The sequence below is a fragment of the Mustela putorius genome, unplaced genomic scaffold (assembly GCF_011764305.1).
Source record: "Mustela putorius furo isolate JIRA1106 unplaced genomic scaffold, ASM1176430v1.1 tig00000596_pilon_pilon_pilon, whole genome shotgun sequence".
In the NCBI taxonomy this organism is placed as follows: Eukaryota; Metazoa; Chordata; class Mammalia; order Carnivora; family Mustelidae; genus Mustela; species Mustela putorius.
The window spans coordinates 11,780,666-11,801,344 of record NW_025421428.1 but is presented as its reverse complement, the minus strand read 5'-3'; the positions used below and the strand labels follow the sequence as shown (position 1 = coordinate 11,801,344).

General features: G+C 61.9%; 1 protein-coding gene across 1 annotated transcript in view; it reads left to right on the top strand.

Annotated features, from left to right (window-relative positions):
- The first annotated feature begins 4,388 nt into the window (after positions 1 to 4,388).
- Positions 4,389 to 20,679, top strand: part of FIBCD1 (fibrinogen C domain containing 1) — a 33,661-nt gene continuing 17,370 nt past the window's right edge. The window contains exons 1-5 of the mRNA XM_004757102.3: positions 4,389 to 4,638; positions 12,842 to 12,916; positions 13,484 to 13,963; positions 17,815 to 17,974; positions 18,345 to 18,481. Coding sequence (XP_004757159.1) covers positions 4,567 to 4,638; positions 12,842 to 12,916; positions 13,484 to 13,963; positions 17,815 to 17,974; positions 18,345 to 18,481 — 924 coding nt within the window. The 5' untranslated portion in view covers positions 4,389 to 4,566. The remainder of the gene's footprint in view (positions 4,639 to 12,841; positions 12,917 to 13,483; positions 13,964 to 17,814; positions 17,975 to 18,344; positions 18,482 to 20,679) is intronic.

Here is a 20,679-nt window from a genome sequence, read left to right as displayed (position 1 = left end):
AGTGTTGACAAAGCAAAATAAAAAATAAAAAGAAAGAAAGAAATCCACCCTGTCACTTGGGCTCCCCCCATCCTCCACCCCCCCCGCCAGCCTTGGCAGCCCCCACCCCCGCCCCCGTCTTTGTATTATAGGTTTATGTCAAGGTATGTTGGATTCTAAATTAAATGTCAGCCCACTGTACATTTCTGGCTCCAGCCGCAGAAAATGAGGAGCCGGCGCTGGAGACCATCCAGTTGTTCAGCTCCCCGTGCCTAACCGTGAGGGGTGACAAGCCCATTGAATCACTGCACAGTAGCTTTCCATGCCACAGGAAGCCAAGATAAATTTATTTTTAATGATAAATGTGACTGTCAGAGTTAAGTTGAAACAGCTTTACAGCAAGAGCCCAGCGCCCTTGGCAGTGCGGGGCAGAGGCTGCCTGGATGAGGGCCAGGGGTCCCGAACTCCTGGCCGGGTGGACCCCCAGGCGCCACGAGCCAAGCACCGTTGACATTCGGCCCACGTTTGTGGAGCCGCTGCTGAGACATCACTGCATGTCTCGGGACAGCTCTAGATGACGAAGAGGACAAGAGCCAGTGTCAGAGAGAGGGGTGGCCGTGTAGAGACCTGAGTTCCAGTTCTGGCCCCAACCCTTGCTGAGGGATCTCGACTAAGGGACGTAACCTCTCTGACCTTCAGTTGCCTCATCTATAAAATGGGCATGCAAACTGGTCCCACCTAGAGGATGTGGATGAGGATTACATAATATAAAATATATCCCTAATGAATGTATTTGGCCTATGGAAAATGCGGAATGGCAAGCTGCTCATTATACCAGTTTATGTAACGTTCCTGAGTCAGTTTTCCCATCCATGAAATGGGGATTACGGTAGCTCCCATTTAGGAGGGAGAGTGCAGGGTGCTTAGTAGGGACCTGAGGGTGGGGGAGGTGCTTAACAGATTGTAGCCCTTGAACATCCAGAACCCTGAATGCTGCCATCCGATGCCCCTGGCCATCTCTTCTCTTCTTCATTGCTTCTCTTCTCCAACCCTCCAGTGCCAGCGTGACTCACTGCCCTGCACCACTCCCTGCTAACAGAGGTGTCCTGCATCAGGAGGACCCCCACGGCCATGCCCTCCATCAGACTATGGTGGGCACCTCCATCAGACTATGATGGGCACCCTCCATCAGACTATGGTGGGCACCAGCTGTCCCTGGCCTGCTGAGGGTCTACAATTGATGTTTTGACCCCAAACGACAAGCAGGACGGATCAGTCTTTTTGGAATTTGCACTGAAATCCCAGACAGTTTTTTCTGTTGGTGGGACCAACATTGTGTCTAGGCAGACACGGGCAGGGAAAGTAGGGACGTGTGGAATTGGCGAGCCAGAGGGAGGAGGGTGAGTGGATGCCCAGGGACTGTGCTGGGGTGCCGGGACAGCCTCAGGCCTATGCCATGCAACCTGGGGTCCTGAGTCCTGGTTCCCCCAGGTCCTGGCTGGTCCCCAGATAGCCTGGATCCTGCCCTGGCCAGTTGAGTACACCTGTGCTCCTCCTGGGCTCTGGGGACGCTAGCTCTGTCACAAGGGAAAGGAGAAGGGACTGTTCCCTCTGTGAGGTCAGCTTCGATTTTTCTTACACAGATCACGAGGTCAGCGAGCTGAGGGTGGTCGTCCCCTCTCCCTGACGCTCTGCCCCAAGCGGGTCAGGTGAATACGGTGTGTAAAGCACAGAGAAAAGGCCTGCAGGCTCATTGCCAGAGCCGCACCAGGACAGATTCTTGTCTTGGGGTGCCGAGGGGTGACAGGTGGAGATCGTCCTTGGCACAGGTACTCACTGCACGCCCTCAAGGGCGGAGAAAGTGAGGGGTCTGCCCCGGAGCAGGTGAGACACCCCGCAGCAAGCAGTGCCTGGAGGAGCCGCTAGGTGGCCCCCGCTTACCTGTGCAACCGTCCTTAGGCAGGCCTGGGCGCAGAGCCCCCGGCGGGCGGCAGCCTCCTGCTTGCACCTGCCCACGCGGCCCACCGGCCCTCACTCTCCACGCCCTGCCTTTGCTGTAACGCCTTCTCGCCCAGCGGCCAGACATCCCGCCTTCAAGGCCTGGCTCATGCCCCTGCTTCTTCAGGATGCTTCCCCTGCCCATTCAGAGCCCATGCCCCGAACCTCTGTTCACCACCCTCGGCATCACCGCGCCCTCAGATTCTCAGTTCAGGGCTCTGCCCCAGGGTGAGCTTTTGTCTTTTCAGAGACACATCTGGAGTTCACATCCTCTCCCCGTATCGGAGTCACAGACTTGCAGTCCCTTGCCTGTAAAGACTTGCAGACTTGCCTGTAAATGTCACACTTTCCCATCATGAAGGGGGAGGTCCTGATTTCTTCAGTGAGGAAACTGAGGCTAGAGGAGACAGGAAATCTGCCCAAGGTCATAGCAGGAGAGTTTGAAATGTGCTCAAGTTCTTCAATGCACCGTCTCTCAGAGCGCCACAAGAGCTCTTCCGAAGAGGGTGCTGTTAACCTGTTGGCACACATGGGGAAACTAAGGCTCAGAGAGGAGCAATAGCTTGCCCCAGGCCTCACAGCCAGGGCTCTGTGCTTTCCGCCACAACCCTCTGCCCCAGCCAGATGCCCCACCTTCCCACCCCAGGTTACCTGCCAATCCCTGGAACCCATAGGAAAGGGGCCCGGGGGAAAGGGTGCCATCCTGAAAGAGCCTGGACTCCACGCTGGTCCCCTGCCTCTCAGCCAGTGCTGTGGGATCCTGTCCAGCAACCTAGACAGCCTCCCTCTGGGATACAGACGGAGTGGGTCTGCAGGTTGGGCAGCCCTTAAAGGAAGAGGAAGGTAGGGACAAACAGCTGGCCTGTTGTGAACCCAGCTGCGGGTGGGTGAGTGACAGCTGCTCAGATGGCTCAGGGCATGGGGTCTCCCGGCTTTCCCCGCTCAGGGCGCGGCGACCTCGCAGGCTGGGCTGGGCCCCCACCTCCGGGCCGCCTGCGTCGCTTGTCTGGGGCTTGGAGAGGGGCCGGGAGAGGGACGAAGATGGGGCGACAGACTGGCAGCCGGTGGGGAAGAGACGAAGATGGTGCCAGGGAACAGCGTGGCGGGCCAAGGCTCCCCAGGAGCCGGAAAACAGCTTTGGGGAGAAGCGGGGGGCGGGAATGGGGGTGTCTATTCTGAAGCTGGGGGGAGCAGAAGGGATAGGAGAAAGGGGTGGGGGAGGGGCAGTCGTCCCGGCTCCTGCGGCGGCCTGGAGAGGGGGCGGCCCGCCGAGAACGCGGCGTCGGGCCGTGTGGGCGCCTCCCGGTCAGAAGCCACAATAGCAGCTCGTTAACGGCGCAGATTAAGGACTTTGTCGATTACCTCCGAAGGCTGCGCCGGGCGGATTAAATGCTTTTAAAAGTGCTGCTGGTGGGAGGGGGCCGCTAAGAAGCCCCCTCCCGGCCCAGATCCCTCCCCTCCCGGGCAGAGGAGGCGGGGGCTGAGACGGTGCGGGGCGCGCCTGGGGAACGCGGGCGGTCGGCCGCGAGCGCGGGCAGAGCGCGGAGCCGCTCGTACTTGGGACCGCGGCGCCGGTGGCTGTCGCGGTGGCGGCGGGGACCCCTGGACCGCCTGCACAGCGAGGCGTCGGGCCAGCTGTTGGCCCGCGAGCGCCAGGATCCAGGGTCGCGGACTCCGGCCGGGCCGGGTCGGGGTCGGGATCCGGAGGGGAAGGTCCCAGCAGCTCGAGACTCCAGAACGGACGCACTTGCCCCGGAGCCCGGACCGAGGCCTCAGAGACTCGGGGCGGGGGGCGCACTCCGGCGGGCCCGCACCCCCTGCCCCGCCCCGGTCTCGGGGTGAGCCCTGCGCCCCAAGGAAGCGGGAGGAGCGCGGCGCGGCTGCCGGGAGACGCCCGACGGCCCGGCAGGGGCACCCCTGGGCCCGCCCGGCGCCGCGCCCCCCGCGCACGGTGAGTTGGGACGCGTCCGGCCCGGGAGGAAGTTTGCGAGGAGGCTTCGCTCGGGTTTCCCTGGCCCCCCCGGGAGCCGGCAGGAGGCGGGCTGCCCGCGGCGTTTTGCCACCTCCCGGCTGGCCCCCGGGGCCTGGGGCGGGTTCTGCCCCTTTATCTGGGCTTTCTTGGAGGTGAAGTTGAACTATGGTTGGCCGCGGTGTATGTGTGTATGTGTGTATGTGAGAGAGAGAGAGAGAGAGAGAGAGGCCGGGGGGAGCAATAAAAGGCAAAGAGAGTCCGAGACAAAAAAGACACGGAGATTGAGAAGCGAGGAGGGAGGAGGGAGGAGGGAGAGGAGCGCGCAGGGGGAGGCGCGGGAGCGGGGACGGCGCGCAGCGCGAGCGGCGGGCGGGCTGGCGGGCTGGCTGCTCTCGCGCTCCCGCTCCCGCTCTCACCCGCGCACACCCGCGCACCCCGTCCTCACCCGCGCATCCCCGGACACGCACGCCCGCCGGCCCGGGCCAGCCGGCGCGGGGCCTCCAGGCGGGGATCTGGAGGGCGGAACGCGCCCCGCGCCCGAGCCCGCGCCCACCCCGGCGTCTTTGCGCTCCGCAGCGGCGCGCCCGGCCGGGCGCCCCCGCCAGTCCTGCCGGAAGATGGTCAACGACCGGTGGAAGACCATGGGCGGCGCTTCCCAACTTGAGGACCGGCCGCGCGACAAGCCGCAGGTACGCGCGGGTCCGGGGCGTGGGGACACGGAGCCCGCGCGGTTGGCGAGGTGGTGGCCGCTCCGGCCGGCGGGGTGGGCGTCCAGCTGAAGGCTGGAGTTTGGGGTGCACCCCGCGAGGCGAGGGAGGCCTGGGGCGAGGCGGCGCCCTCCTCTCCTCCTCCTCCAGAAGAGGCTTGAACTTGGGGTTCGGGGTGCGGATGGGGCAGCACCCCTGCAGGACCCGGGCGCTGTGGCAGAGGGCCCTCTTGTGCCTCCAACAGCCTCCCCGTGCCCGCCTGAGCAGAGGGAGTAGGGGACCTCTAGTTCACAGGCTGACCAGCCCTTTAGCAAACTGTGGGTGCACACGAATCACACCCCTCTCTGAGTGTCTGTCTCCTCACCTCTACAATGGGCACCTTAATCCCTTGCTAGGTGTCCACTGTGGGCACCACCCTGTGCCAGGTGGCTGGTAGGGTAACCCCAGCTTTTGGACCAGGGTGCCCATCCCCTGCATCTCCCATCAATGCTCACACTTTAAACAGCCACCCCTCCCGCTCTACAGTAAAGGATCAATACATTTTTGTCTCATGCGAGAAGCCCTGGGTATGATGATTCTCCAGCTTTAAGACAAGAAAAGCAGGTCTCAGAGAGGGTGGCTCCTGCCAGAGGCCACGAGGCTCTGCTGGGATTTGAACCTGGGTCTGTGGTGCTGGGTATGTTCATTCCACCCTTCCTGCTGCCTCTTCTGGGGCAGTGGAGTGGGCGGGCTTGGAGGGTGCCCAGGGCGGTGCACTGGAAAGGGGAGCGGTGAGGGCAGAGCTCCAGGGCCGGTCAGAGAGGGGCTGGAGATGCGAAGTGGAGTGGAGGGACAGCCCTGGGGCTGCCCCAGGCCGCGCTGCCAAGGGACTGGGGCAGGCAGGCAAGACGAGGAGGCCCGCTCACCAAGGAGAGCAAATAATGGGACTGCCCGTTTTAAATTTCAAATTTCTCCCAGACAGATGTCATTGGGGAAAGAGCTGTTTGTGTTTGCAGTGACAGGACGGGGGGTGGCAGGGATGCGCCTTGATGGGCCCTCGCTCTCCAGGGCTGCCACTCTCATTCTGTCTGGAGGGACAGTGCCGCGGTGTGGGGGCCCAGCCCTCTACAGGGTGCAAAGCTCCTTCCCAACTATCAGCAGAACCTCCCTTCCTGCAGCAGCCTGGGGTCTCGGCAGGGATGCACAGTCCCACATCCCAGGGTGATGGGACTCAGAGAGGTTGAGGCATGTGCTCAGAGTCACACAGCGTGTTGCAGGCGAGTAAGGATTCGAACCCAGGTCTGAGCCCAGCAGCTCCCAGCGCCTCCCAGGTGGTCTGTTCCTTTGTTTTCCCTTTTTACTCTCTTAGCACTGTACCCATTCTCCTTTCCCACTAGCCCCCTTCCCGGGACTGACTGCTTGTCATTTGTCAAGCCCCAGGCCTACTACACTAGGCTGCCCCTTTCCAGACCTTTGCAGTGTCATCTTGTTGGCTCTACCAACATCCCCAATGTGTGTGCACACACGTGTGTGCACACACACACACACACATTCTTTTGCTTTGGCTCAGGGAAGTCCTACATGTACTTCAAAACCTATTCAGATGCTGCCTCCTCCAGGAAGTCTTCCCTGATGTTCCCTGGCTATGTATCAAAGTCCTGGTAGCATTTAGCCTGTGCTGCCCAACTACTGCCTTGTTCCCCTGTCCCAGGTCCCTCCTCTACCCGGAGCCCCCTTTGGACACATGCTTCTTCTGGACTCCCATCTCTAGTTCCTCCCCCAGAGGCCCAGGCTCCTTCCTGCCCTTCCACGCAGCTCGGGGTGGGAGCTTAGGGCTATGTGCTGAATTGAACTCATGAAGCCTCAGCCAGGCGCTGTGGGTGAGGAGCCAGCCAGTGCTGCTGTGTCTCAGGGGGAGGTGGCTTCTGGGGGATCTATTTGAATTGTGGCTTCAGGGCCTCTCTCTGTTGCTGCCTGGGGACACGTATTCCAGCTGCCACCAGCCAGAGCCCAGCTGTCTGCCCCTTTGGCATCAGAGGCAGCTAAGGGCTTGTGGCCCTAGGGGCTCAGGGCCAATATCTAACACCACCTCCCCTTCACACTCCTTTGGTGACCCAGCATGTAGATAGGCTGTCCCCTGCGTCCCCCTCAGGCTCATTGGAAGCTTCAATAAGAGGCAAGGCCTTTCCTGTGCTCCGTGTAGAAGGAGAGAGCCTTGCTGTTCTGGGTCCCTCTAGACTTCCTCCCTTAGGTCTGGCCTTCTCTCCTCCCTCGTTCCTAGTTTTGCCTTGGCATCCGCATGCTGTGTGACTTTGGGGACGTTACTCCCCCTCTCTGGGTCTAGGCTTTTCCACCTGCAAAATGAGAACAGCGGTTCCTGCTTCCTCCTGGATTCACAAGGGCTCCTCGGAGGGTCAAGTGAGGAGGGCAGGCCCTACTGCAGCCTGTTCCCTTCTGCAGGCTGTCAGTGTCCCGAACTTCCCTCTGCCCATCAGGGAGAGTGACCTGACCACCCAGCTCCCACCAGAAGGGCCACCTCCTTTGGGAGAACAGAGGCCCTTTGCCATACTTGGAGCAGCAGCCGGGCTCATCTCTCTCTCTACGCCTCTCATTTCTTAGCTGTAACTGCCCTGGGAGGTTGGCAGTGGGGATCATCAACCCATTTGACAGATGAGGAAACTGAGCGTAAAGGAGCTAGAGCCAGGACCTGAACCCCGGGCCTCCCAGGTGTTGGAGGAGCCTTGGCGGGCAGAGGAAGGCAGGAGCGGCTGGCTGTCCTTCCCTCATTCGGTCTGCTCAGCTGTGTGATGTAATTCCAGGGGGAGAGTCCTGGTGGGCAGGCCTCGGCGTTCCCCGGGACCCTCACGGCTCCTGCTGCCCATGAAGTGTCCCATGTTGCTGTTTCTGGGGACCATCTCAGGCCGCTCTGCCCCTGACCCCTCCGCACGCAGCTCCTCTTTCTCTGGGTGACCTTGGACAAGCTTCCTACTCCCATCTCTGCCTGCAGAACGAAGGGGCTCTCTCACCCCTGGGGCAGGAGATGATGGTGGAAAAGTTGCCAGTTTGGAGTCGCTCAGATGAAAAGATCTAGAAATAGACATGATTCTTCTCTCCTGGAGTGTAGGGGCAGAAAGTCACCCTGTAACTGGCTCCTCCTGGGCGGGGGCTCGTTCCTGAGCAGCCCTCGAGTCACGGCACCCCCCAGGGAGGTCAACCTTGGCAATCCCAAGCAGTGCCTCTTGGTCCTTTCGAAGCTTCTCGAAACGTTGCAGAAGGAAAACGAAATCCTCATTGGGAAGTTCTTCCCGACGTCTAACCTAAACCCCGCTGCATTGCATTCACCCGGGGACTGTTTTCAGAGTCACCGCCTCAGCTGGGATGCACAGCTGGGAACCTGGGAGCAGGGAGATCGGAGTCTCATGAGGGGGACAAAGAAACCCACAAGTCAGGTAGTATTTAGCGTCTGTCCTCTTGCTCCCTGGGGTTCCGGTGGAGGTCACCGGGTTGGGGGGGGAGCTGGGAAAGGCGGAGAGGAGAAGAGACCCCCAGGGACGACTGGCCAAGGACTCCCTTCTGTCACTTTTCTGTGCCCTCCTCCTGGCCTGGCCCTGCCCCAGGGAGCTCGCTATCCAGTCTGGCGGGGTGGCTGGGACATATGGCAGGGTGGGAGTGCGGAGGGACGGCTTCCCGGAGGAGGTGAGGTTGAAGCTGGACGGTATTTGCCAGATCCGTCCGGGAGGGAGACCGAAGTGTGCTGGGGGACAGGGAAGGAGCCAGGCAGGTGGGAAGAACAGGGTGTGTGTGGGGGGGGTGGAGCCTGCAGGGGCCCCCACCTGAGGGGCCCAGTGGAACCTGCTCTGGAGGGCAGGAGGCCTCCGTCGCTCTAGAGGGGTCTCAGCGGGGCCTTCGGGAGGGGTCCTTTGCGGCTTCATGGGGCATGAGTTGGTGGGGCTGGGAGGTGGCCAGGAGGCTGGTGGGGAGACGGTCACAGTAATTTAGAGGCAGGCGAGGGGGCTTAGACCAGGGCAGGCCTGGGGGCACGGGGACAGAGCCGGGAGGCTGGCTGGGTGTTGGTGGGGGGAAAGAGGGGGAGCTCAGCAACGCTCCGGCTTTTGGGGGAGGTGGTGGTGTTGGTGTCGTCCCCAGGTGGGACTCTCCGGGGGGCTCGGGTCAGGGGATGGACAGAACCTGGTGTGGTGCTGGCGGGCTGGGGGCACATCCAGTAGGCCAGGAGCTGTGGGCGGGCAGGAAGAAAGACCCTCCCAAGAAACATGGAGACCCGCCCCCCAAAATAGACCCAGAGCTGCGTGCTTCCTGATGAGTGCCAGAGCGTGGGGAGCTTGGAGCCCCCAGGTGGACTTGGGCAGCTCTCCAGGTCCTGTCCCTTTGTCCCCTTCAGCCACTCCCCCAGGACCTTCCCTGTGGCCCGAGGCTTCAATGCCCCTCAGCGTGGGATGCCCTGGAGAGAGCCTAGCAGGACAGGGGGTTCTCCTCGGCGCTCATAGAACAAGCTAGTAGGTCCTCTTCCTGTCTTTGGGACCCCAGAATTTTGAGCCGAACAACCAGCCCCTCACTTTAGGAGATCTCTGGGACCCCCCACCCTGAGTCCGGCCAGAACCAGGAGCTCCGAGTTAGCCAGTGGGAGGGGGAGATGTGGGCTCCAGGGTGGAGGTGGGGAGGACGCCCCCAGGGGCTCCGGGCCGCCCCCTGCAGCTCCGCCCCTGAGAGCCCCTCCCTGCCGCGCCCCTGCCCATCCATCACCCACCCCTGGTCTTCCCAGCCCACAGCCTCACCAGGCTGTTCTGTCATGATGCCTCCGGATGGGGTGCTCCTACGAGACGGGGGGGGGGGGGGGGGGGCTCGGAGCCGCTTGCGTTTGGATCTGACTTTGCCTGGCCTCCCCCTAGAGGGACGCTTTCTTCTTCCTGCTGTGCTATAAGGAGTAGAATCCCGTCCGCCCCAGGCTACTGCCCCCCAGGCTCGCCTAGCAGACAAGGAAGGAGCAGGCCAGGCTGGCCTGTTTGGCTAACAAAGCATCAGTGTGGTGCGTCCCTCCCTCCTGAGTGCTCCTGTCCCCCGCAGGACCCCAGGGGCCCCTCTGAGGCCGGGGACACAGAGAGGCGGCCTGGAAAGCCCCTCCCCCTTCCCTGGGGCATCTTTGTGGCTTCCTCCCTCCTGCGTCCCCAGGCACGAGCCCCCCCTCTGGTCCTCCCCTGGTCTGGGCTTCCTGAGAAGCCACCAGCCCTGGGCCGGCACTGGGGGGGTCACACAGGGGATGAGGGCACGTCCCTCTAGCTGGGGGTTCACACAAGCAGTTAAGGGCAGAGTGGACCTCGAACCCGGGGCTCCTAGCTCCACGCGTGCCCACTGCCTGGGACAGCTTCCCAGAGTCCCCACTCCTTGCCCCGCGCACTTTTGTGGCGTCCTGCGGACCCCAGGGCGTGCGCCCTGCTCGGCCACGGCCGGCCCGGGGCTCATTAATGAGCTCCAGCCCCGCGGCATGGTTGGGGCTGCTCGACCCCCAGAGGCCACCCCTTATTATCTCAGGCAGATTCCTTTGCCAGACACGTAAACAGCAGCCTGTAAAAGTGAGCAGGACTTCACGCTTAAGGTGATCTCAGAAGACTAATTCTCCTCTGCTGAGTGGCCTGTTTCCATCCAACTCCATCATCCCCAGCCCCTCAGGGGACCCCCTGCAGCTTTCTCAAGCCTCTCCCTCCCGGCCACCCTCTGCCTTCCCTCCAGGGACCTGGAGCTTGGGTGGAAGCAGGCGCCCGAGAGGGTGAGGGTCCTGGAGACGCGGGGGGACGGGGCTGGCCGCTCTGGCTTGCCAGCTGGGGACTTTAATGTTCTTCGGTTGGAGGACGGCGCTCAGAGCTGCTCGGGGCAAGGTGTCTCCCGACGGGCTCCGGGAGGGGCCTGACAGGGACTTACTTGCTGACACAGAGCTTTGTCTCGCAAGCCCCACTCACGCTCCAGACAGAGGGAAGAACGTGGTGGGAGGCAAGCAGATTCCGGCCACCGGCCCCGGCTGGCCCTCCCGTGTGCCTCCCGTGTGACCTTGGGAAGGGGTCTCCGGCTCTCCGAGCTTCAGTTTTCCCATCTGCCAAGTGAATCTAACTGGAGCCAGGGGTCGTTCAGAGGTTTCAGGGTTGGGGACAAGGAATGGCGGCGATAATCTGGAAGTTTCTGACCTGCAGGTGACTGGGGAATTGGGGCAGACCTGGAGGCTGCCTTCATTCTGGGCGAGGCCATCGGAGGGGGTGCGGGGTTAGAGGTGGCCTTGCGTCGGGGGTCCAGGGCTCAGCGCGGAGGTCATGAGTCTTTGCCCTGCCGCACACGGTTGTCGGAAGAGCTTTGCCCTGCCCCTCTGTGTGAGCGCAGTCACCGGGAAGTGACCCGGTCCATCTGCTTTCCTTCCATCCATCCAACAAGCAGCTGCTCCGTGCCAGGCAAGCGGCCCTGCCCTTGGGGGCTCCCGTGGCCCAGGGTAAGTCTCCCGGGCTTGGGGCTTGCCAACTGAGCCGTCCTTGTGTGCACACATTTCAGAGGTTCCCAAAGCGATCCACGCCCCACACAGGCGGAGAATCGCCATCCAGGGGACATGGGCTCCCCCAGGGCAGGGCTAGGACAACTGCCACCCCAATCCTCAGGGACTGGCCTGGAGCCAGGCTCCAGGGGACATCCAGTGAACGTGGAATGGGTGTCTGAGCAAGTAGGCGAATGAAGTCAAAGAGAATGACGGTCTTGTGTCTGGATGAGTGTCACCACGGGGGAGGGGGGAGCGAGGGTCGTGGGAACATGGGGTAGGAGCCTCTCCATAACTAGCTTGGGGCGGGGAGGGCTGGGGAGACAGTCTTGGAAGCCTTCCTGGAAGAGGTGGCATCTAGCTGGGCCCTGAAGGAAGAGAGAGAATTAGGAAGGGGAGCAGGGACAGCAGATGCCTCAGGCTCAGGGAGCAGCCGGTGTGGAGCTGATGTGGGGAGCTCACGTGTCCAGGTCTGGCAGGAGCAAACCTTGGAGATGTGTGGAACCTGGGATGGATGGGCCGCCTGGGGAGGGTGTGGAGAGAGGAGGGCGAAGCGCTGAGTCCTGGGGCATCATCCCTGCAGGGCCCGGCTAAGGACGTCTCTCCCTCATCTCGCCAGCAGCACGGCCCCCTTCCTGGAGGAGGGGGGCTTCTGTCCTGCAACTCGGCCCCGGCCCCACCTTCCTCTGATGCCAATTAGGAGACTCAGGACTTACTTGTAGAATCTGAACTTGTGCAGAACAGGCTGCTTGCTCGATGGTGCTCTCTCGTAGTAAGCGGCGTTGTGTAAGAGGATACACTATTCCATGTGTCGCTGGGAACGCAGGGGTTGATTTCAGCTGTAGGAGCCCCCACCGTCGGAGACGTTACAATGTGGAAATATGGGAAGGTGCCTCCCAGCATCGCTGACATGCAGAAGTAACACTTTGGGTGGAAAACAAAGAACAAACACCTCCGGGTGCTCTGTGCGCATCTATCACCGTAGTAAAAGCTGCTAATATTTACCGCACACGCACAGCGGGCCAGGCGCGGCTCCAAATGCGTCCTGTACCGACTCCTGCCAAGACGCATCTCCAGTTCCTAAAGTTGTAAATGGGGAAAGCCAGCTGGAGAAGGGGCTTGGCCCCGAGAGGAGGCAGGGGGCTGGGGGTCGAGTCGGAGCTCATGTCTCGTCTGCTATGCGACTCTGGGCAGGCCCTGGGCTCTCCTGGGCCTCCTGTCCCCCACGTGGCACCCGCTCTGTGGCCGCGCTGCGGGCTCCCTCGGGGCTGTGAACAATCTGGTACAGCGAGCACGGGGTGCGCCTCCTTTAAGGATAAGCTGCCCCCCCTGGTTCTAGTGGGTAGACCCCAAGGAACTCAGTTTTTACCTCCCCCCCCTTTTCTTGCTCTGGGGGGCACAGCTGCCCGGCGGCCCAGCCCCCACCTCCTTCAAGGGAGGGAGGCACCTTTTTCCAGGGTGCCTGGCATTAGCCTGCTCTGCGGAGAGGGGAGGAAAGAGGAGAGGAGGGGCTGGGCGGCCCCCTGCGCCCTGGGGACTCATGCCTGGCAGCCTCGCAGGCCTGCCCAGGCTTCGGGACTTGGGTTCTGGGTGCTGCAGGTGGAAAACTTAGTGACGGGTGCTCATTCTGCTATGACAGTGTGACAATTCTGAGCGTGGTTGCTGTCACCGTTACAGCTCTCTCTTCCTGAGTCTGCGCGGCGGGCACCCACGTGTGGGGCAGGGCGCGCCGTTATTGCCTCCATTTTACAGGTGAGAACACCGAGGCTCAGTGAGGTGAGGTCCCTCACCCAAGGTCACCCCCCACCCTTGGAAGTGGCAGTGCGGGGGCCCGAGGCTGTGGGAGCCCTCACCTGCAGCCGTGACCCACCCAGGAGGGCTGCATGGGGGAGGTGTGCCTGCCTCGTGCAGGCCACGTGGATCAGGGCAGGGGCAGTGAGGGGAGGGCGGTCGGCCCTCCAAAGGTCTCCCTGCCTTTCTGCCTCAGTTTCTCTTTTCGTCCTCTCCATCTTCAGCTGCCTGCATCTCTCACTCCCTTGCACTTGCTGTATCATTGGTCCTGGGCTCTCTGACTCCCCTCTGGGCTTCTGTCTCTCATCTCTGCTTCTCTGTAGGACTCCCTTGCCCTTGTGCCCATGAAGAGGGCCCTCTGAGTCTCGCCCAGGCCTCCCAAAGGCCAGAGGCCCCGTCCTGAGGCTGCCTGGACCCCCCTCCCCAGGCAGAGCTAGAAGCCCCTTTCCGCCCCTGATGCCGCCCCTTCTCTCTCCTGTCCGTCTGTCTGTCTGTCTCTGTGTCTATGTGTGCGGGGCCCGCCCACAGTGGCCCAGCTGCGGCTACGTGCTGTGCACGGTGCTGCTCTCCCTGGCGGTGCTGCTGGCCGTGGCCGTCACCGGCGCTGTGCTCTTCCTGAACCACACCCACGCGCCAGGCACGGCACCCCCGCCCGTCGTCAGCACCGGGCCGGCAGGTGCCAACAGTGCCCTGGTCACCGTGGAGAGGGCCGATAGCTCGCGTCTCAGCATCCTCATCGACCCGCGCTGCCCCGACCTCACCGACGGCTTCGCCCGCCTGGAGGGCGCCCAGGCGTCCGTGCTGCAGGCGCTGGCCGAGCACCGGGAGGAGCCGAAGCTGGCCGGCGAGCAGGAGCGGGAGCTGCTGGACACCCTGGCGGACCAGCTGCCCCGGCTGCTGGCCCGGGCCTCGGAGCTGCAGGCGGAGTGCACCGGGCTGCGGAAGGGCCTCGGCACCCTGGGCCAGGGGCTCAGCGCCCTGCAGAGCGAGCAGGGCCGCCTCATCCAGGTGAGGGGCTGCGCCTGGGGTCTTGGTGGGGGCTGGGGTTGCCACCAGCAGGTCCGGCCCAGTGCTGGGCACCTGATGGCCACGGCATCTCTTAGTCCCCAAGGGTCCTAGGACTGGGGAATGTTGCTCTTCCCATCTACCTTTGAGCAAGTGAGCCTCAGAGAAGCGAGTCTCATCCAAGGCCACCCAGAAAGGGATACCATTTCCTGCCGACTATCCTGGGGATCCTGGGTATTTGTGGGACACCGCATGGCACCCCACAGTCAGGCCAAGTCCAGGGCTCCAGAGGCTTCCCAGATGCATCTGTACAGGTGAGGCCAGACCTGGCCTCCATTAGTGGTGACTTGAGGTTCACGGTCACGCGGCAGGTCAGGGGCAGACCCTCTCCCCAGCTGTGCCACATGTCCAGAAAGAGCCGTACCCCTTCCCAGCTCTCTCCCCCTTTCTCTGCCATTCGGTGCTCCCAGCTTTCTAGGGAAGGACAAACCAGCTGAGAGAGCTCAACCAGACCCTTAGGCCGCCCTGAAACACCTCTGCCCCAACTCCCCTGATCCCCTTCCCTCCCCTGAGCCAAGGCAGGTCCTAGCAAGCACCTGGTAGATCTGGGAAGAGTTTGCAATGTTAGCCCCTCCTGGAGCACCAGCAAGAACCCCCGCCCCCAACACATGATCAGGGATTTGGTTTTTCACCATTTTCCAGAAGAGACAACTGAGGCCCAGAAAGAGACAATGGCCAAGAGACAGGGTCCAGTGGCCTCTGACATCTGGCCTTCCAGCGCCCTGCCCAGCCTCTGGCTTCGTACCCTGTCTTCCCAGTGACTCAGGTCCTGGGGAACACCCTGCCATTGATTCCAGCTCCTTCCGGACACTGGCGATGACCAGGCACTCGGTCACCCAGCAGCTCATGAGCAGTGGGTCTTTTCCCTCCTCGGAAGGCTGCAGCTGGAGAAATTATAGCCCTCGTCCTCCTGTCTGGGTGACTGATGGGAAGGCACTTCCCTCTCCCGGGGAGGGGTGGTCAACCACTCCCTCTATCAGCAGGGCTTGGGGACACCTCCAGATTCTCTGGGTGACCTGCGCCCCCCCCCGTCCTGCTCTCCACATGGTTCAGCCCCTGGCCATCCAGGCCCTTAGTGCAGGGGTGGGGATTCTCAGGGAGAGACCTCAGGGTCTCCCACCTACCCACCTACGCAGAGGCCTAGAGCTATTCCTACAAGACTGATAGCTTTTGGGGGATCCGGTAGTGCCTTGGCTCCCCTAATGTATTTACTTCTCAAAAGAATGTTTAATTTGACTCATTTCCCACAGACTCAGGGCGATTTCAGAGACCACATGTCTTGCAGAGCTAATGGCCCTGTGGCTCCTGGTTCCTCCAAGCTCCGCAGACCCCCAGGTGATCAGCCCAGACTGGGTTTCCCAAGGCACTGCCCACAGGCACCCTCTGTCAGAAGTGCCAGAGCTGCTTGCTAAAAGGCATCTCCCTGACCCTCATGGCAAACCTCTGGGCCCCACAGCAAACAGGCCTCGGGGCGGCTCTTGTGGGCACAGATGTCTCTGGCCCCTGGCCCGGGAGCAGTGGAAGGGAGCGGTTCTGCCTTTGGGGCTCAGGAGCTGGGGTCCAGTCCAGCCTCCAGCAGGTAGCTGCTGTGGGACTTGGGCCCATCAGTCACCCTCCCTGGGCTCAGTCTCCTCACCTGCAAAATGGGGACCGTGTAGTCCATACCCACGAGGATGTGGGAGCTCCTGGCTGGGCTGGGCTCAGCTGGCATCTGGCACACACAGAGATGGGCCTTTCTTTCGTTATGATGGAAATAAAATCATTTGTAAACTAAAGTTTTGGCCAGTGGGGAGCCACCACGGAAAAATCTCTTTTGCAGGAGGGAGTAATGATAGGAACCCCTGGGGGTTATTAGACGCTGTGTAGCAGCACCATGGCCCCAGGAGGTGCCCATTCTACGGAGGGGCAGACGGAGGCTCAGAGTGGCCGAGTGCCCTGCGGAAGCCCAGGACCCCGAGCAAGAAACAGAAGCAGCCTGGACTTCACGGCCGCTAACGGCTGCCAGTCCTCTTTAACGCGCGCGCAGCTCGGCGAGCGGGGACTGACTCTCCCTATTAATTCGGAGCATGTTTATGTGTACATTTCAACTTTAATCATTTGCTGGTTTAAACTGAGGTCTCCCCTGCCCGCCAGCAAGAGCGGGCTGTGCCTGGGTTTCTCGAGTGTGTCTGCTCGTGGCAGAAGGATGGGCCGGACCCTGGAGACGTAGCCAACGAGCCCCGGTGATCTCTGCCGCCCACACCCAGCAGGTGCCCGCTGCCCTCTGCCCCCACTCTGGGGGCTGCCTGCACCCATGTGGTCCACGGGGCTCCCCCGAGGGGGCCTGTCTAGGGGACGCTGCTGTGATGGCCCAGGGAGGGGTCCACCGCCTTGCCCCCGTGGCCCCTCTGCCCACCCCTGTGCCCTCCCCCACCCACCGCCCTGGGCCTCAGCCCTCCCTGCAGAGGCAAAGCTGACAGGGAAACTAAAGGCTTTTGCTGGGCCCTTGCTTCTGGACAAGCCAAGAATCATATTTTGTAAGCTGCTGGCACTGTGTATTTCTGTTTTCCTTCCTCGAACGAGCTATTATCTGGCAAGTGACAGGTTTGGGGTGTGAAGCCCCAGCAGGTTCCGCGTCTCCCCCCGCCTCCCCCCTCATGGTCCCGCAGCCTCCCAGATTGTGGGGTGGGGGAGGTGACCCCAAACCATTCAGGCAGCAGGCACAGCCCAGAGGCCCCTCAGGATGGGGGGAGGCGGACAGTGCGACGCTGGCTACGAACCCCCAGACCCAGCCGAGTGGTCGGAATGACACAGGGAACCCAGACTGAGCCCTCGTGCTCTGAACATGTGCTCCCGTGAACGCCCCCCACCCCCCTTCAGAGACAGGTGCCGTTACGCTGGTTCAGAAAGGGGGTTCCGTGACTCCTCCAGGGTCACTGGCCCCGTGAATGGAGGAGGGGCGGAGTCAAAACCCCGAACTGACACCAGAGTTTGGGGCCAGACCACCGCCCCCCACTTGTACGGCCCCCACCCCCAGGTTCCTTTCCTGCTGGTCAGCCCTGGGGAAGCAGCCCGAGGTCGTTCTCCCTTAGGGATTTGTCCTTCTGGGCCTCAGTTTTCTCATCTGTACCAAGGGGACAGCGAGCCAAGCCCTCCCTCCCGGCAATACGGTGGGGGAGAGGTGAGGTGGTGGACATCGGAGCCGTGGCTCATGAATGTGGAGTGGGGATGGGGGCTAAGTGGGGGGAGGGGTACCCCAGGGCCCCCAGTTTGCACGCAGCACTGCCACCCCTGCCTTCGCAGCCTCGCTGGGCATCAGGAGAGAGTGTTGCGGGCGAGGGTGTTTTGTAATCTGCATCCGAGTAACAATGTGGGCCAAGTCCTTTGTGCTCTCCTGGGGTCCCCACCCTGTCACTGGGCTCCGTGGCGGTTGCAACAGGGAGCCCTGGCAGCCCAGCCTTGAGGCTTGGTGACATCACTCACCGCCCCCCTGACGTGTACCTGGTAAATGGGCAGGTTGGGATTGAACCCAGCTTTGCCTGGTGCCGCCTCCCCCTGCACGGTAGAACCTTCTCTAGTCCTCTCACCTGGGCTGGGGCACAGAGACGGAGGAGGACGGGGCCCGGGTGCAGCAGGACACAGCTCTCTGCTGGAGCCTCTGTCTCCCCTCCCACACGAGCCCCGGTCCTCTGAACACACAGACACTGAGCTCCTCAGATCGGGCCCCAGCGGGGCGCACAGGAGGGGACGGCCATAGTGGCAGGGGCTGGCTGGCCGGAGTCCCTGCCCCTTCCACTCACCCCTGTGCCCCACAGCTTCTCTCCGAGAGTCAAGGCCACATGGCTCACCTGGTGAACTCGGTCAGCGATGTCCTAGATGGCCTGCAGAGGGACCCAGGGGTGGGCCGGCCCCGCATCAAAGCTGACCTCCAGAGGCCACCTGCCAGGGGATTGCGGCCCCGCGGCTGCCCCAACGGTGAGTGCGGTGCGGGAGGCTGCCTTTCTTGGGTGACCTGGGTGCCCAGCTGTGTACCCCCATCGCCCCTTGCCCACACACTGCTGCTGTTCGCTGAAAGCTTCCTGCTGCCGGGCAGCCCCGAGCACCCGACCTGCACCCTTCTGTTGAGTCCTTTCCCAGCCCCTTGTGCCCATCTTCCAGATGGGGACAGCAAGGCCTTCAGAGAGGCGGCACGGCTCACTCACCCAGGGTCTGCCCCCAAGGCTGGTCCCTTGGAGCCCATGGGACACTGCAGGGCAGACCGACAAGCCAGGGAGACCCAGGGACAGAGGCGGACGGGCGGGGACACAGGTGCCCTGCGCAGCCCTGACAGCAGGCCCTGTCTCAGGGTCTCCGCCCCGCGACTGTCTGGACGTGCTCCTGAGCGGGCAGCAGGAGGATGGCATTTACTCGGTCTTCCCCACACACTACCCAGCCGGCTTCCAGGTCTACTGTGACATGCGCACCGACGGCGGCGGCTGGACGGTGAGTGTCCCCGGGGGGCACAGTCCGCTTCCTCTGGGCCCTGCAGAGGTCCAGGTGGGCCGGGCTGACCCACAGGGTGGCGTCCGCGAACTGGGGTGCTCTGAGCGGCCCCTCACCCAGCCTTCTGCCTCTGGCCAGGCTTGCCGCCGGCCCCCACAAGCCTGCCCCTCATCTCACCCCCAAGAACCCCACACCTCCAGAAGGCGGCACAGGGCAGGCAGAGGCTGTGGGTGGAAACTTGGGCCCCCCTGGGAGCAGATGTTAGATCCCGTCTCCTGCCCACGGAGCCCCCTCCTGCTCCCCGAGCCTCGAGTCTCCGGGAACACAGGGGTTCCCCTTGAGCACTGAGCAAGTCGGGGATGGGCTTTGGCATGGAACGCGGCACCAGGAGCCTCTTGCTGTCCGGAGCTCAAGGGCCAGCTTGTGTAGACGCTGTCCTTCAGGTTGTCCGATATATGGCCCGTGTGCAGGCGATCGAAGGAGGAAAGGAGGGAGGCACCTACGGGGAGCAGAGATCCCAGGGGCTTCCCGGCAAGGAGCTGGTGTGACTTACTGCCTGGGTGAGAAGTAGGGACAACGAAATGTCCCCACGGCCATGGGAGGGCGGGGTGGGGTGGCCGTGGGTGACCCTGATATCTCCCCTGAGCTGGGAGAAGGGGGTGGGGCAACGGGGAGTCTCTGGGTCTGCTAGTGGGGAAGCCCCTTCTGGGAGTGGGGTCTGCGTGCGTCGCCTCCCACAGCCTCTGGGGCGACGGCTGGCTTCTGCCTTCGTGCGGATGCCGGAGCCACCGGCCAAGGGAAACGCATGGGCCTGGCAGCATTTTAGTAACATGCGTGAACGCCGAAATGGGAATTTCATAAAATGTTTGTGCATTCTTCAAATATTATCACAAAGATATTTTTAAATATTTTTTTCTTTTTCTTTTTAAAAAAAACTTTAAAAACGTTCCCGACCATTCTTGGCTCACAAGCCATTTAAAAAACAGGCAGTGGGCAGGAGCCCTTCTGTGGGCTGTGGTTTGCTGACCCCCATTCTAGAGCTGGGAGATGAAGTGAGCTTGCTGTCCCTCCCTCTCGAATCAGTGGCCTTCCAACCCTCACCTGAAGCTCAGCCCTGGAGCCAGGCTTCAGCAGGGCTGCCACTGGCTCTTGAGTGACTTTGTGTGAATTAAAAATGCCTGTCCTTTCATTTTGGCTCCCCTGGGACACTGGGCTTGGTGAGGAGAATAAATGTGGGCCGGGTGCCCCGGAGCAGTGAACAACCTGTACCACTGTCCCTGGACATCTGCCTCCACCCTGAAAGCTGCTCAGCCTCCCCAAGTTGGCCATGGTTGGGATGCCCAGTGACATGGAAAGCAGGGCTCGTACAACCGACATTTTAAGGGTTCCTGGCTTCACATTTGGTTTCATAAATGGGCAAACAATCTTGAGCACCTACTGTGTCCCAGGGATGCACAGAGATGGGGAAGTCCCTACTGCAGTCCTCCTGGAGAACTTGGAGTCTGTGAGGTTTTTGGGTGGAAGAGGTCACGGTAAGCAGAGGTAGGGGAGGCTCTGTGCCAGCTTCCTGCACAAGGGGGGCTTTGCAGATAAGCTGTAAGAAGTGAGAGCAGTAAGGGGGCAGGACAGAGAAGGTACCCCAGGCAGAGGGACCAACCTAACCAGGGTCTGGGCCGCAGGAAGCACACAGGCTCTTCAGGGAACGGAGCGATCTGGGGTGGATGGCGCGTGAAGAAGTGAGACCAGAGACCAACGTCAGTGTCCCAGGCTGTGGGGTTGCGGTGGGCACTGGGGAGCTACTGAGGGTGCCGGAGAGAGGAAGATGGCTTAAGGTGGCTTCAGGATCTGTAACCTAACGGTGCATCCTAGAGCAGAGCGGGGAGAGGGGACAGGAGGAGGCCGCTGGCTCACGCTGCGGACAGGCCTGTGATCGAGGTTTTGCCAATGCAGTGGGGAGCTTGGGCTCCAATATCCACAGACAGATGTCGGGGTAGCTCCCAGTCCTGCTGTTTGATCTTGGGGAAGTTACTTAATTCCTCTGAGCCTCAGTTTCCTCAGCTGTAAATGGGGATACCCACTTGCCTCACTGTGAGATTTTAACTGCAAGCAACAGAAAATCTCTGATTTAAGCAGAAAAGGAAACATCCTGGAGGGAGGCTGGGAGGCCCGAGAAACCAGCTCAGGGCCATGCCCCCAGG